General features: G+C 42.0%; 2 protein-coding genes across 5 annotated transcripts in view; both read right to left on the bottom strand.

Moving 5' to 3' along the window:
* Window positions 1-80: 80 nt before the first annotated feature.
* On the bottom strand, window positions 81-5,685 carry p2rx3a (purinergic receptor P2X, ligand-gated ion channel, 3a). The gene is made up of 12 exons (XM_037076655.1): window positions 5,277-5,685; window positions 3,820-3,955; window positions 3,522-3,593; window positions 2,910-2,979; window positions 2,654-2,750; window positions 2,465-2,542; window positions 2,223-2,364; window positions 1,378-1,514; window positions 1,195-1,288; window positions 665-730; window positions 476-553; window positions 81-355 (listed from the first exon to the last, which is right to left on the bottom strand). The coding sequence occupies exons 1-12, from the start codon at window positions 5,408-5,410 to the stop codon at window positions 227-229; spliced, it is 1,233 nt and encodes a 410-aa protein (XP_036932550.1). The 5' UTR covers window positions 5,411-5,685; the 3' UTR covers window positions 81-226.
* Window positions 5,686-10,001: 4,316 nt separating this feature from the next.
* Window positions 10,002-15,658, bottom strand: part of ssrp1a (structure specific recognition protein 1a) — a 12,922-nt gene continuing 7,265 nt past the window's right edge. For 3 of the 4 annotated variants that reach the window (XM_037077360.1, XM_037077362.1, XM_037077361.1), the window contains exons 9-19: window positions 15,474-15,602; window positions 15,167-15,388; window positions 14,236-14,308; window positions 14,098-14,103; window positions 13,054-13,186; window positions 12,907-12,952; window positions 12,682-12,814; window positions 12,328-12,501; window positions 11,709-11,806; window positions 11,441-11,609; window positions 10,002-10,468 (exon numbers count right to left, since the gene is read on the bottom strand). In XM_037077360.1, coding sequence (XP_036933255.1) covers window positions 10,400-10,468; window positions 11,441-11,609; window positions 11,709-11,806; window positions 12,328-12,501; window positions 12,682-12,814; window positions 12,907-12,952; window positions 13,054-13,186; window positions 14,098-14,103; window positions 14,236-14,308; window positions 15,167-15,388; window positions 15,474-15,602 — 1,252 coding nt within the window. In that variant the 3' untranslated portion in view covers window positions 10,002-10,399. The remainder of the gene's footprint in view (window positions 10,469-11,440; window positions 11,610-11,708; window positions 11,807-12,327; window positions 12,502-12,681; window positions 12,815-12,906; window positions 12,953-13,053; window positions 13,187-14,097; window positions 14,104-14,235; window positions 14,309-15,166; window positions 15,389-15,473; window positions 15,603-15,658) is intronic. The other variant, XM_037077363.1, reaches the window with a different exon arrangement.

The raw sequence follows: 15,658 nt of genomic DNA, 5'->3' as shown, positions 1-15,658 counted from the left end.
TAAATCTTTTTGTTTGTTTGTTAGGGGGGGATATGCAGGAGGCTCCAGTGTGCCAGTCGTTGTTATTTCCTTTCCTCTGACACCCACTTCTAGTTGCAAAGTCCTCCTTCTCCCTAATTTCATAGACAGGATCTTGAAAACCAGAAGAGGAGAAATCAATCTCTTGCAGGGCAGTAAAAGGAAAGAGAGAGACGGCAGGGTGTCCACTTCTTCAGATGGTGTTCAGTCAGACGGTTTGGTCAGTGGTATCGAGGGACAAGGCTCCGGAGTCATACGAGCTCTTCATACCTCGTTTCAGTGACAGCTGGCTGCCCGGGCTCTGAGCCATAGTTGCCTCTATCTGAGCCTCCGACACCTGGATGGACGAAACAATGAAAATCTGTTCATTTAGACTCTTGGTCAAGATCAGGCTGCTGTTAGTGTCTGTAAATGCATGCAACAGTATTATCATAAAAAAAAAAAAAAAACTCATCACCTCCTCAAACTTCTTGGCTTTGTACTGCTCTGCCCCTTTCAAGAAGTTCAGTAAGATAACGTCGCAGAGAACCGCACCCTGCAGACACAGACGGGAGAAAGTGTGACAAAAGCTGACAGCGACAAGAAAGACAAAAGAAAACAAACACATTTTTTGAAAATCATCTGAAGCCGGAGCAGAAATTCCTACCAGTCCGATGGAGGTGAAGGCGGCCACCAAGTTGATCAGTGTTGGGACCGTGTTAAACTTCCCTGCCTGGAGGAGCGAGACGGGCAGAGGTGGTGACATTAATGCTCTCTCCATGATAAAAATTGGATTTCACATTTTAAAATAGTACTCTGCACAACTTGTTTGTTGAGGAGTGCATGGAAATTATTTCAGTAAACTGAGCATTCACATTCGTGGCATGAACAGTTTTAACATTTTGTGCAATTTGAGAGAAATGTTTGTTGTTTTTTTTCTCTTGTATGAGCCCGATGGCTTCTTGAACCTCCCCTGACACATCTATTATCTTTCAATGACCTGACTGTATTTAATCTGTGCAATTAAAATGAAATGAAATAACACTGTGCATGATTTGTTATTATAAAACATTTATATTGGACATACTGAGATAAATGTTCCTTGAACAGTGTTGCAATAAATGTCGAGTGAGAGGTTGTGTTTTAAATGTACACAAACACACACATGGAGGCGTACATGGTTTCTACACAACTCACATGTCCAGTGACCATAACGTCAAAACGGATTGCGTATGCTTTGTGAAGTGTCCGAAATTCAGTCCCATTCTCTGTCTTGTAATATTTGGCGAATCTGCATTCAAAGAGAAAAAAAAAAAGGTTTTGATAAAGCAACACAAAGGATGAGGACACATTAAGAAGGATGAATCCGACGTGCATTACCTGAAGTTGTAGCCTTTGGAGACGGCGTTCTTGGCAAACGGTGCGTCGAGTCGCGTGAATGAGTACTGCGGTACGCATTTCTCGATGCTCAGGTCCAGGTTACACTTCCACTGGATGTTTATTCCTATTTCCCCGCCCTGAGAGAGAGAGGGGTGAAGAAAAAATGGTAAACTCAGCCGTCGTTTTATCTCCTCAGCCTCTTTCATGTAATAACCGTGATTAGGTCACACCAGAAAGTGACAAAGAGAAAAAAAATTGAAGTTTTTGGGGCAAAAGTCAGCAGCTCGTCGGCCTCAAAAGCCTGTCTTTGTTTTCTCTTCACTGTCTCCGTTTACTCCGCTTTATATTTTGTGCACTATTGAACTCCACTTTGTCCAGTAAAAACATGTTGAAGCAAGAAAATGAACAACTCAAAGCTAACAACGCCCTGTGTATTTTGCTCTGTCGCTTAGGTACAACAGGTTCACATAGGCGATGCCTAAGAATTGGCCACCTCTCAAATTCATTCTCCAAACAAATAGAGGGGCCGCTAACTGCTGCTCACCGTAACTGTAGCTACATCAGTTAGCCGTGCAGCTAGTGGTGGAATGGTTTTATGAAAAAGGCTAGCTGGTTAGCATGAAGGGAAGGTTAAATAAACATTACTGGTTCAAACTAGCCAATAAAGATTCCCATAATCTTTCGTGATTATCAACCCTCCTCCTTTCCCCCCTCGCATGTCAACAAAACTGTGGCGTTGTGTGTAATTTCTTGGGCGGCTGCAACATTTAAACCTTGAGGATGAAGAGTGAAGGACATTTTAAGAAGAAAGAAGAAGAGGACGGCGAGGACAGAGGACGGATCACCTTGTCTGCCAGGCTCTCCACGCTCTGCCCGGTGTAGCTCAGCACATCCCCCACGCGAAAGATGGGGCAGAAGGGGTTGTTCTCCGGGTGGTAGGTGCAGTTTTTGATCTCCTCCGAAGTCATCGAGGAGGGAAAGTTCCCTCTGGGATACAATGTTTTACGATAAAAACAAAACAGGGGATTACGTTCTCAACTGCTGAAATTAGACGATGCGCGTGTATGTCTGCCTGTGTGTGACCTACCTGGTGACATCGAAGAGCGGGAAGCGGATGCTGTTTTTGATGAAGATGGTGAAGTTGTTCACATCCAGCATCGGTTTGCTAGGGGAGGATGTTGACAGGGAAGAAGGGGACGAGGGTGACAATTGAGGCTTCCATTGTTTGATTATTTGGCGTACCTTTCGTTTGTGTGTGTGTGTGTGTAAACCTTACACCTTGACAGAGTCGTTCTCAGCTGGACACCATCCTTCAATCTCACACTGACCCCTGGTTTCATTAAAGACCTCGAGGCAAACGCCTGTGATTACGCCTGGTGTGTGAGACAGAGAGTGAAGGAGAGTGAGCAGCCGAAATGTTCCAAACTCAGTCTGACTTTAAAGATAACCAAAAACAAGCGATGCAAAATTGAAGGTCGCGCGGCCCGAGCGCCCGAGCAATGAAGATGATGAAGGAGTTCCAGTAGACTCACCGTTGGCAAGGACGGAGCCGTAATGCTTGTGGCAGTCTTCATCCGTGAGACAGCTGAACGTCCCACCACTCTGAAACACACATACACGCATATAAATTCAGACGTGAGAGTGTACAGTAAGTATTTCACAGCTGGCTACTGGGCTGTAGCGATACAAAGCTGGTTGAAAATTATTGACGCTATTTCTGTGTTTTCCAAGCTGATCGCCCTGAAAGCTTGACGCAGAACACCTTTTCCTCGTCAGGATTAATGTTCATGATCTTTCCTCACCTGCCTCGAATAGGTTTCACCGCACAAGTAATATCAGGCCACGCTAACGAAATACAATACGGTAAATATCGTTAAAAATGAGGAAAAACGTTAACAAAATGTTTTGTAAGAAACTTTTCAGAGATGGCCCTGAGTCTAAAGGATGATCGAAGGCTTGCAGGTGGCTCTTGACTGCAAAATCCCAGTTACACTTGGCCATGACGGCAGATATAGAAACTATCAGGGGAACGCTGCCTGAGGTTGTGAGAGCAGACCAAGAACTCAGAGCAAAACAACTCAAAGCAAGAACATTAAGATCCAATAAAGCTGATGTTAAGCAGCGGCCTCAGCGTGTCTCCTCACCTCTGCACATCTGCCCTGGAACTGATTTTCGGTGATGATGAGTTTGGTCATGATGCAGAACACGCCAGCACCCTGAAACACAGCAGGACATTACGGGCTGTACTGGATGTTGATGTGATGCTGCACAATGTTCAAAATGTGCCTCACACGGCGTGTCACCGGAATAGTGATAGAAGAAACACACGGCGACAGTTTCTGGATTACCCAAATCTTTCACTTCCCCCTGAACAGTTCAGGTCACCTCAGATGAAGGTCAAAGGTCACACTTTATTAACCGTGCGTTATGAAGGTCACGCACCTGCTGGGGGAAGACGTAGTCAGCCACGTCCATCACCTTGTTGTGATGGTAACCGAAGCCTTTTACTTTGGTCATCACCGAGGACTCGATGCCGGTGTCGATCTCCTGATAAGCTTTCTCATGGATGAAGACCCAGCTGACGGAGAAAAGCACACGACAGAAAAGATTTAACACAAGTTCCAGAGTTCAAGTGGGGGAGACTCTTCTCTATGGACACAATTTACATGGAGCCTGAAACTGCTCGCACAAGTCCTTTAAAATCAAATTGGCAGGGACAGTTCATCCCAAAATCAAAAATACATATTTTACATTGCACGTGTAAAGTGTGAGCTGCTGTTGAGTTATCAGCCGTACAGATTTCTGCCTTTTCTTGAATATAATTGATGGCACTCAGCTTGTGGTGCTCAAAGCACCGTCTACTCATCGCTGAGAGGTTTGTAATGTAAACATTAACAGCAACGTCCTCGGCTGAGCTGTAACATTAGCTCCGTTAGTTAGCTAGCCGTCCATGATTAGTGCACGATTCCTTAACAGTAGAGATATGGGAAGAAATTAATACCTACATGAAACTGCTGGCAGGAATCTGTTTGATCACCACTATCACCAAAACTTACGCAAAAACAATTAATAAATATGGATAAATATGTATCTGAAGTGTACCTTTAAAAGTTACTTTCATATAAAAGAGGACAAATAATTTCACATTCACTCAGAGGTTTTGTTCAACAACACGTTTTGCTGTCATTAATGTATTTCCAGATGCTGGAGAGACTTTTTTTTAACCACCTGAGAAAATCCTCATAAAATGTAATATATAATAATTTAACACTGACAAGATTCATTTGTCTGAGTACTTTGACTACATCTAGCTGATCATACTTCCTGTCTTTTACTTAAAGACAATTCTGAATGCATTTCACAGTATTTTTGAATTGTTGGATTTAAACTTTTATTTCAATCAAGGATCTATTTTTGGACTATTTAACAAAGGTGACACTGAGCCGGTGAGGTGCAGCTGCTACTTTCACTTTGCCTCTTTTTTTAAATCTAAAACGGAAGAGATACATAGAGACATATTCTAACAATAACTACTTGCGGTGTCTGGCCATTTGGAAGTCGTAGACAGTTTCACAAAACAGTTTCATCTGTAAAGTCGTTTCAGGGGAAACTGTTCACAGAGTGATCTGTGGATGACCCAGAGAAACAGCAATGGCATCCATTGCTGTTTCTGTTGAGTTTTTTTAAGATGCGATTTTTCAAAGCATTAAGCCCCACAAATTAAATTCCAGCCACTTCCGTTGTATTAGTCTGGCTGCAGAAATCTCAGTAGAGGATGTCATTACAGGTGAATGAAGACATTTGGGGAAAATCAATGATTTTAACAGGAGAAGACAACAGATAATCAGAAATTACAATCACCCACAGGATATGCAAACGTTTAAACATGAGCCACTGACCCAACAAAATACGTGATGATGAGCAGCTGTACGATCCGGTTGATGATGCCCACCGACCAGCTCTTGACCACCACAGACTTGGTCGTCTCGTAGGTGAAGAAGTCGGTGATGCAGCCCCACGCCCAGGAGCCCATGGCTGCTCGTCAGTGCGAGTCACAGAACGATCGGAGTCCTGCTGGATCTGAAAGAAAAACTCCTGTCCAGCCTCAACAGGTGCCGTCAGGGGCCGTGTGGAGGTAAACCGACTCAGTCCTGACTCTGATGACAGAAATGTGGTCTCAATCTTCACACTGGTCTTCGCTCCTCTGAGTGGCCTGCATCCACCTGCTTCATTAGATGTTTGATGGTGAAACCTCACTGTCTCCCTCCTCCAGCTCACTGTCTGGGTTTCATTGGTTTATAATGCAGACTGGACCTCCCCTCACTTTACTCTAATGAACCAGAGGAGGATGTGAAAGTGTCCCTCTGTCCCTCCCTCTTTCTCCTGCCTGCTTAACCACAATTCCCAGCCTCCCACGGCTCATTTCTCTCACCATCTCTAGCTGATTCCAGCTGTGTGCCGTTGAAAACACACACAATTATTTTAGGGACACCAATCAATATCCAACATGCATCCGTTTTGATTTGCTCCAGATACATTTTTTGACATCTCTAACACGTCTTGGATGCTTAGTTTAGGTTCTGGTTGGTCTGTTTTGGTTCATTTCACAATGAGGCCCTTTGACAGACTTTAATATAAATGTGACAGAATTAAAGTTAGTTTTCTTTGACTCACTCTGGTCAGATGTTACACACTTCCCAACAATTGTTACTTAAAAAATAAAGGCATCTTATTGTTGCAACTGTGGGTACTTTGTGAGGTTTTCATCAAAGATCAAGCTGTTTCATGACTTCATGATGTTTCTTATAACCTCTTACCTCATCAGTTATAAACATTTCTAAGGACCTGCTTGGTTTTTAACATATTCTTTCATACAGTGAAATTATTCTTTTTGCAGTGTTTTGGTGGGAGTGGCAGAGTTTTGGAGACACTCTTGATTAAAATGGAACTAGTTGCCACTCAGCTTGTGAGGCTCAAAGCGCCAAAAGAAAACACATCTGTAAAACTCTACAGCAAAGTCTCTTTTTTCGGAAATCATGAACCAGTTAGTCAAAATAATCCAGTGACATTGTGAGCAATTCCATGAAGGAATTCAACAACCCTCCAATACCCACGTTGCGACGCACATCTCAGAATGTTTGGCAGACATCTCCACTTGGACAGCTGCGCATCAACCAAACTCAACTGAACTCGTTTCAGGGGAAACTGTTCACAGAGTGATCTGTGGATGACCCAGAGAAACAGCAATGGCATCCATTGCTGTCGCTGTTGAGTTTTTTTAAGATGCGATTTTCAAAGCATTAAGCCCCATGAATTAAATTCCAGCCACTTCCGTTGTATTAGTCTGGCTGCAGAAATCTCAGTAGAGGATGTCATTACAGGTGATTGAAGAACATTTGGGGAAAATCAATGATTTTAACAGGAGAAGACAACAGATAATCAGAAATTACAATCACCCACAGGATATGCAAACGTTTAAACATGAGCCACTGACCCGACGAAATACGTGATGATGAGCAGCTGTACGATCCGGTTGATGATGCCCACCGACCAGCTTATGACTTCAATCATAACACTTTCATAGTCTTTGACAAATAGCAGTTACGATACACAGATGGGGGCTTGACAATTGTTTCTATATTTTGTTTTACTCCATCGGCGGTGATATGTCATGGTTTCTCTCTTGTGACAAATGTACTTATAGTGAATCGCTCCGGACAAAAGCGTCTGCTAAATGTGAAGGTAAATGTACAACTGTGCAAGATACAGTCACAAAACCTTACAGGTACATTGCTGAGATCAAAATGACCTGCGTAGTACTCAGTGGTTGGAACATGTACTTACTGATGTCATGGCTGGTATGATCCCAATGCAAGATGGGTTTTTAGTGTTTCGACAGAAACATCGACAGATTTGATTCAGATAGAAGTTCATCTGAGGTCCCTTCAAGTTTTCTTGAAAGAAGCTGTCAGAACTTTAAGTGCAACGACAAATGTAAGCATTGTAAATGTCTCCATTAAACAACATTAACATCACTTCTGTACATTAACAGTATAGCGAAAATACATCTGATTCAATACTTTGAGGCCCCTGAAGAGGCTCTGAGGTATGAACTGCACTGTAACAAATTACAAACTGTGGCATTATTGACAACTGCAATATCTGTGACATATGATACGACTACTTCTCAATACACTCACAGGCATCGACAGCATTATGGCCTCTCACATCAGCGAGATAATGTAATGAAGCAATGACAGTGTGCGTGTGCGTGTGTGTAGATGCATGTGCCAAGAGACTATGTCATTTCTTAAGTGGGTCCATTATGTTTGTGGTCAATTAACGGTAACCTAATACAAGACAAGAAACACATAAACACACATGCACGTTCTGGACGTACAAACAAGCTCTCAGGCTGCATGTGACTGTAACGGTTATCACAGGATTCCTGTAATGGACAATGAGACTGTGAAAACCTAGACACGAACAAATACGAGACGCTGTTTGTCAGATTGGCGAATTGGATGGACTCGAAGAGGGAGTGGAAGATCGTCGCGTGGATTTCTTTGCGAAAGGTGAAACCACCCTGAAAGTGATCATTAAACAAGAGGAAGGGTTCTATGTAAACACATCCACGCTCAATATATCTTCAACCGCGACATTAAGGATATGACATGATGCAACCGCATACATGCACACATACTACATGAGGGAGAGCCTGCACAGTCTCGCTCTGTCAGATCTGGTACGGTAACATTTGTATTTACTAAACATTGATTGGACTTTGTTTAGGCTCCAGGGATGAGAATGATGGGAGGGATGTTCCAATAATGACAGCAGTATCAGACAAGGCCTAAAATGCTGGAACTGGTATCGGTGAGTACACCAAGTCAACAGCACATAATTGAATCAGAATTGAACGTAGTTAGAAACTGGACCGTCTCAGAGGCGTCCTTTACACCTGTACGCAACATAAAGCAGCCAATATCCATTAACGGTAACACAGCTGTGTAGATTACAGAACATCCATAACATCCATATAGGCCACGTAGTGCAGCTGATAACTGGTAATTAGCATCAGCCAATACAAAAAGTTCAGGTATTAAAAGTGAGATTTAACAGTGCAAATGGAGAGATTATGAGGCTTACAGGTCTGCATAAAATTTAAAAATTTCCATTTGCCATGGATAGTGATTGCAATTGTTGGGACCAACATATAAAGTCATTCATTGTGGATTTCAAAATGGACTCTGAACTGAACTCAGTGTCCCAGAATTCCCCTTTCTTCACACCTCAGAGTAAAATTTGGTTGTAGTTATTAATTATTAATCAGAGTTGTAAACAGTTGAGTACATTTTTATCAGCGTGATTTGGTAAAATTACTATCTTTTCCCTTCTTCAAGTGTGGTGCCCCAAGGTGATCTAATGCATATTGGATCACATTATTCATCACAATAAAAAATTATCCAAAATTACCATTATTATTGATAGCCAAATTTAACCTAAACCTCCCTTTTATTGTTGCATAAATATTACTCACTTGAGCCTTGTGTAATGCAAGGCCCAACACATTGAACAGATCGATAAAGGACACAGCTTGTTACCCACAACGCAGCTTGGCCAGCTTGAGTCAGCTCACTTGCAATTTATCAAGTTACACGGAGCTTCTTGTGGAGCAACGAAAAAGCATCACTACTTTTTTAAACTACGCAGTAGTACTCATTTCTTGTACACACGTTAATGTGTAAAATTGGTAGCTTTACCCTTTAAGTGAAAATGTAACAGAGTATTTCTACACCAGGGCTCTGCTACTTCTTCCTCAGTACAAGATCTGAGTTCTTATTAGCATTGCCATTGAGAGCACGTTAGCATTTAGCTCAAAACACTGTCAGTGAGCCGCTAACATGGTCTGTAGACTCTTGTTTTCCCACAGTGCCTCAGAACAAGACTTGGAAAAGAAGATGCAGTCCTACTATACACAGGGAAACTGAGGTCACAGGGAGATCTTTATGCAAAAATCAATTCATATGGCTCCATGTGATGGGAATTAATGTAAAAGATATAATCTGCAACTGACAGTAAAGAGTATCTTATCATCAAACCAACACAGTCAAAGTAGAGGTGAACCACACATCCGGTGGCGTTTGGCTCTTAAAAACCACCCTGTTCGACCCCAGTAAAGCAGGCCTTTTACAAACCGCTGCATACTTCAGCCCCGTTTGAAACCTCTTAAACATTCACCAGGGTCTCCATCTAACCTCCCTCTAACGCTCCCCAACCACCTGCCTGTTTAATGGATCTGATGTGCAGCATGAGTGTGGACAGGAATCCAATGGGAATTCCCAAAGTATGACAACAACAGTGACATTTTTTGGGCTTATTCTGTAAGGTAATGTAGAAGGAAATCTCCCTGAGCTGCAGCATCATCATCACCACTGCAGTGGATACAGTAGGTGAACCCTTTTTCATGTGGTGGAAAATAACAGTACAATGTATTAATGTGTGAAGAGAGAATGGAAGAATATGGAGGACAGTCACTTGCAAATTATTCTGATTTTATGATGTTTAACAGTGTCTTAAATTTGGGGAATTGGTATGACAGCAGTACACAAAAAACAGCAAAGTGAAGATTTATACAAAATGATGCATTTATTTATTTAAGCCTGAAAACATGACATGTCAAAACACGAAAAAAAACAACAACTCCTGTTTGTAAATGCTTTACTTGGGAGGAACAGAATCTGTATCAACTAAGAACTCCTACTCTCCTCATTGCTATAAAACTACATCAACCATCCCCCACGGGTGAGATGAAACAAAAATCCCCCATCAAGATTTCTGGGAAGAGTGGTACACCAGTATACCACCATTTCACTGAGCTGTCGTATCAAATAGTACAGGAGCTTTCAGAGTCCCTCACAAGACGTGTTTGTACTCTGTCAGCCCATTTGTGAGATCTCAACATAGAGATAATAATTGCTTGGTCCTTGGTTTTGTGTGTACGCCGGGTAAATGTGTGTGTTTAGTCAGACTCTTCCTCTGAGCTGGCAGGTGTGGTCATAGCCTCTTCCTCCTCGTCGTCGTCTGATTCCTGGTGATGAAACATTTTAAAGAACAGATCAGTACAATGTGCAGGTCTGATTATAGCTGCATCAGATCAATGAATTTAGCTACATGATATAGTGGAGATATGTAGCCATGGTGACACTTAATCTTAATGCTTTTAAAACCTTTTCAAAATCTATTTTCTTCATCAAATTAAAGACAAATCACCTTGTTCGTATTCCAACACTGCAGGTAAGTACAGCGTGTACAACACATAATTTACATGTGTGGTCAACCTAGGCAGTGATTGATTGATTCATTGATTTTTGAGTGTCATTCTCACTTCCTCAAATACCTTTTTAAAAAGAACCTGCAGGCACCATTTTTATAGCACTTTCTATTTTGAGTCTAGGTCTTCCCCGGCAGCTGTCCCTCGATCAGACCTGCAGGCTGTCAGCTTCGCCAAATCTTACATTGTTTCAACCGTCTTCTTTCTTCCTCCTCACACCATTAAGTCACTTTCGACAACTAGATTCCCTCAAACATACAACACTTTGGATAAAAACTATACAGAAAAGCTTTTTAGTGAGCTGCCGGTGATTTTATTTTGAAATGATACAATGATTTTTCAGCTAGAGTAAATCATTTCATTGGTGTGCTCAACTACAGTTTAATACTGCTACTCATTGTTTTAGTGCACTAATGTCAATGCCGCACGCAAACAACCACCTCAGTCACACAGTGGGAGTTTACTTTGTTGGTCATACTTTCCAGTAGTAGAATCTAATGGAAACCTGCCCATCAGAAACAATAATAGGCCATTTTGTAACAGCTAATGAGTAAGTGCTTTATGTCCCCAACCTTAGAAGTGGGGGAGAACAATGCTCTAATGCATGTACTATTACAAACGATGTCCAGAAAACTGACTCACTGCAGCGAGTGCTGTCACAGACACAGACAGGATGGAAATGTTAATGGATTTTGCCTCAGATAATCATATTAACATTACTGCCTTTACCTTCTTCCTCTTGGACTTGCTCTTGTGGTCCGAGTCAGATGAACTCTCGCTCGTCTCGATGAACTCTCGACTCTTGAAGCTGTCGTTGCCGCCCCGATCCTTGTCCTTGTCTCCCCCTGCAGACTTCCTCTTCTTCTCATCCTTTTTACCACCAGATTTTTTACTCTCCCTAACGGGTGAAGAGTTGGGAGAAAAATAAAGTTAGATATAATTGAGACAGTTTGCAACAAGAAAAGAAAATCTGTTTTTTTGTGCTGCGAGCCCTCACTTCTTGGAAACGGAGGCTGATCCTCCACCGCTCTCTTTGTACTCCTTCTTTGCTTTATCATAATCCCTCTTGGCCTCTCCAGCCTTCGCGTCCCACTCCTAAAGATAACAGAGAGGCAGTCAAGTGTCAAGCAGAAGAATGAAACAAACACCACTTCATTTCTTTTCCCCTGGTTTAAAATACAACCTATTACAAGATACTTGTATAATTGTGTACTCCAAAGAAAATCCCCAAACTCACACAAGACTCTGATAGCAAATACACTAATAACGACAAGAATGACTATTCAGCGAATACAGAAAAAATGATCCATGGAGAAAACAGTGGTGATACGAATAAGACTTCAAATTAAGTGATTTAATTCGGTTAATTTTCAATTTCAAATTACATTAAAAAAGTGTTTGAGGTTAATCAGACACAATCTTTGTGTCACGTTGAGTAACAATGAATGCAAAGAATACAATTAAAAAAACCAAATTGAACTGACCAAACATACAGCTTTTACATATATTGTTCTATGGTCACAGCCATAAACTTTGAGCACATAATTCCTCCCCGCGTTGTTAGGGCAGAGGAGTAAAAGGTATTCTTTCTTATTCTCCTAGTTCCATCTCCTCACCTCCTTCTCGTCTTTGCCCAGTTGTCTCCACATCTCTCCGGCCTTCTTGGATATCTCTGTGATGGAGATTCCCGGGTTCTCAGACTTGATGCGCTCGCGGCTTGAGTTGAGCCACAGCATGTAGGCACTCATGGGCCTCTTGGGGCCGCCAGTGTCCTTCTGCTTCTTCTTCTTCTATAATGGAAGAAAAGGAAGGAAATCAATGGGAAATCAAAATATGTGCAGTAATACAAGTTTATATACAGTGTACAGCTACTTTCAATACCAGGGGCATCCTTTCAGGAAGAAAACGTTTCTGACTGAATCTTCCTTACAGCCTGATATTTCTCCTATGTCTTCTTTCTGTTGACTTACCTCTTTCCGTGGTTTCCTTTCTTTTTTCTCCTTAACCGGTTTGGGTTTCTTTGCCTTCTTCTTCTTTGCGCTGTCATCCTCACTATCGTCCCCATCTTCACTACTATCGCTTGCAGAGGCATTACTGTCGTACCTGATTGACAGACATGGAGAAACCAGGAGTTACTTCAGCTGGCTGAAACAAAATCGGGCGACAAAAAGAAAAATTAACAAAAAGTCACTCACTCTTCTGCAATGTCGTCATCTTCTTCTCCGGGATTAAACGACTCATCTGAAGGGGGAAACAGGACAAAACAGCCTCTGATCAAACCCACTGACCTCCTGAAGTCAACATGTATTTCCTACTTCTATCATACTAAGACTGTTACACACCACTTTCAGCATCTGATTCGTCGCTGTCGTTGCCTTCCTCTCTGATCTTGCCCTCAGCCTTCATCCTCTCCAGGTAGGCATCGTGCTGGTCTTCGTCTGAGTCGCTGTACTCGTCAATGTTACCTTTCATGCCCTGAAAGTAAACTGTACGGTAAAAAGAAAGCCCAAACCAACAAGACTGCCAATACAGCATAGCCTTTCATGACCTAACAGTTGTGCAGAGGTCTGCAAATTATCAATACTTTCATTCTAGTCATTTAGTCAATAAAATGTGAGCAGGAAAAAAAAGGAAAAAGCCAAATTTCATATAACTTAAGTTTCTTCATCTTCAGCTTTTTGCAGTTTAGTTTAACATTACACAAAAACTGTAAACTGTAGCTGTCTATAAAAACCAAGCTATCTTCTTGCCCTCCAACGTGGTCTCTCATCACCACGTATCTATGACAATGCCTGCTAGCAGACAAACAGGCGACAAGTCAAGGAGGCTCTTAAATGAACAAAAAAAACCAACAGGAAATGGATAACAGGCCCATTCATTTTCACTGACCCACACTGCTGACCCTGTCACCATGGCAACAGATGGCCATGTTATACCAGCAAACCTGAGTTGGTGATTGGACTGTGTTGTCAGACAGACCGGGACCTCATACATTTCAACATACAGCATTAATGCAATCAGCTCCGTCTGTGTGAGGCAGCGGTCATGATGACAGCTGTGTCGAGTGTTAAAGCACACCAAAAGCCCCCGGGCCACACATTAGTCAGCACGATGCAAACAATTATCAGTCACACTCCTTCACCTTCACCTCCCCCTCCCCCCAAAATGTCCCTTGATTAGTCATAAATCGATGAGGATTTATCAAGTTCAATCGTGTTGGCAATGTCCAAACAAAATCAAGATTATAAAGACACAATCCTCTGTAACACACACACACACACACACACACACACACACACACAGGAGCACGCCATGCAAGCAGAGATCACTCCACACCGATAAAATTAAGAGTCTAATTCACACGTGACGCCCGTGACCATACCCACCTTCTTCTACAGGGGTACAAGGACAGACATACAGGAGAAGGGCAACAAGCATCAATATCTGGGATGAGGTCTGACAAAAGACACGTAATATGTTTGTTTTCACAGTGGGGTGAGATGTTAGAATGATTAATACGTTACCTCTTTGAACCCTCTGTTCTTGATGTTGAGCTTCTTGGCATTTACAAAGTCAAACAGTTTGCCATATTCTTCTCTAAAGGAAGGGAGGAAAAAGAGGGTGGACAAGGTTAGAGCGTTAATATGACCTAAAATCCTAAAATGTTGTATGTTCTCACATCTATCTCAGTAACAATGAACATGACTTAGTGTTTTTTAAATATATCAGAACATGATATTTCTGGTCTCATGCAGACTTTTTAAATGAACCCTGAAGACTCTGGACTGGAATGAAGTCTGATCAGTCTGCTGAACAAGTAAGATATTGTTGGTGTTGGTTGTAGATCCTCAGGTCAGGTCAGGTTGTTTGATCCGGATCATACTGAACCTTGAAAATCAATATTGGATTTTTTTTGTTCCCATACTACCGTAATCAAAGACTGTCAATAAAATCCAATACTGTTCTGGCTCCAGTTAAATAAGAAATGAAAGGGAAAGTCTGGCAACACTAATGCAGAGGATGAGTAGTGCGTACTGCTGTAATGTTTCATTACTGTAATAACATGGAGACGCAAAATCAGCAAAGCAGCAAGTGCGGTGGAGCACAGGCATCCACAAACCAAAGTGACTACTTCTTCATCTGCTGAAGTAATTCACAGGGCACAAAAATGTTCCAAAAATGTGTTAATAAATATGTAAAATGTGCTCATTTAAATCTATCATATTATTGTATTGTCTTATTGTATTTTACTTATTGCTTAAATGTGTTTTCTTACATAGTCACAACCTGTTTTAGTGATATCGTCAGGAAGATAATGATGGGAAAAAAAAAGGAATTAAAAAAAAAACGCCCATATTGACAGAGGGTCAGAAAACTGGACAATGTCAGAATAATTTTTATGGGAGTAGTAGTAATAATAATCATGTTGCAGTGGTGAATTTTCTGTGTCCTCACCTCTCAATGCTGCTGAAGGTGTACTGATTTCCCTGCTTTGTCTCGATCTCAAAGTCAAACGACCGGGTTGTAGTGGTGCCTCGGGCGAAGTTCACACAGGAGATCTCCTCGAAGCGCAGGTGTACGGGGGGCTTGTGGACATAAATGAAGCCCCTCTCCAGAGGGTAGAGGAGGCCTGAGGAGGCCTTGTAGGAGCAGGTGATGCACTGAGCTCCAGAGTGACTGTAGAGGAATGAGGCACGTTTAACAGGATTTACTTAAATAAGAAAAAAAAAACGTGTCCCGAATGTGTTTATTAGGGGCTTACCCCTGGAAGTTTCCAGGTACAGTGATCTTTCGGTTAACCAGCGCCTTCATCACCCTGCTGACCATCTCATACAGAGAGCCTGACATGTTTTTACTGAGCTTGCCCTCAAAGCGGCGCTCCACATCCTCCCTGTTATACACACAGAGGAAAAAATGGGTTTAATATCTTCAATAAAACTCTACAAG

The sequence above is a fragment of the Acanthopagrus latus genome, chromosome 18, assembly GCF_904848185.1.
Source record: "Acanthopagrus latus isolate v.2019 chromosome 18, fAcaLat1.1, whole genome shotgun sequence".
Classification (NCBI taxonomy): domain Eukaryota; kingdom Metazoa; phylum Chordata; class Actinopteri; order Spariformes; family Sparidae; genus Acanthopagrus; species Acanthopagrus latus.
The sequence above is the reverse complement of the archived record's forward strand: the minus strand, read 5'-3'. Positions and strand labels throughout refer to the sequence as shown.

Bases quoted from the DNA above. Each gene is read 5' to 3' on its own strand.
- p2rx3a (XM_037076655.1), bottom strand. From the start codon at position 5,410: ATGGGCTCCTGGGCGTGGGGCTGCATCACCGACTTCTTCACCTACGAG. The intron at 3,594-3,819 runs GTGCGTGACCTT...GCTGTGTTTCAG, and splicing joins ACTACGTCTTCCCCCAGCAG to GGTGCTGGCGTGTTCTGCAT. The intron at 356-475 runs GTGATGAGTTTT...TCGTCCATCCAG, and splicing joins AAGCCAAGAAGTTTGAGGAG to GTGTCGGAGGCTCAGATAGA.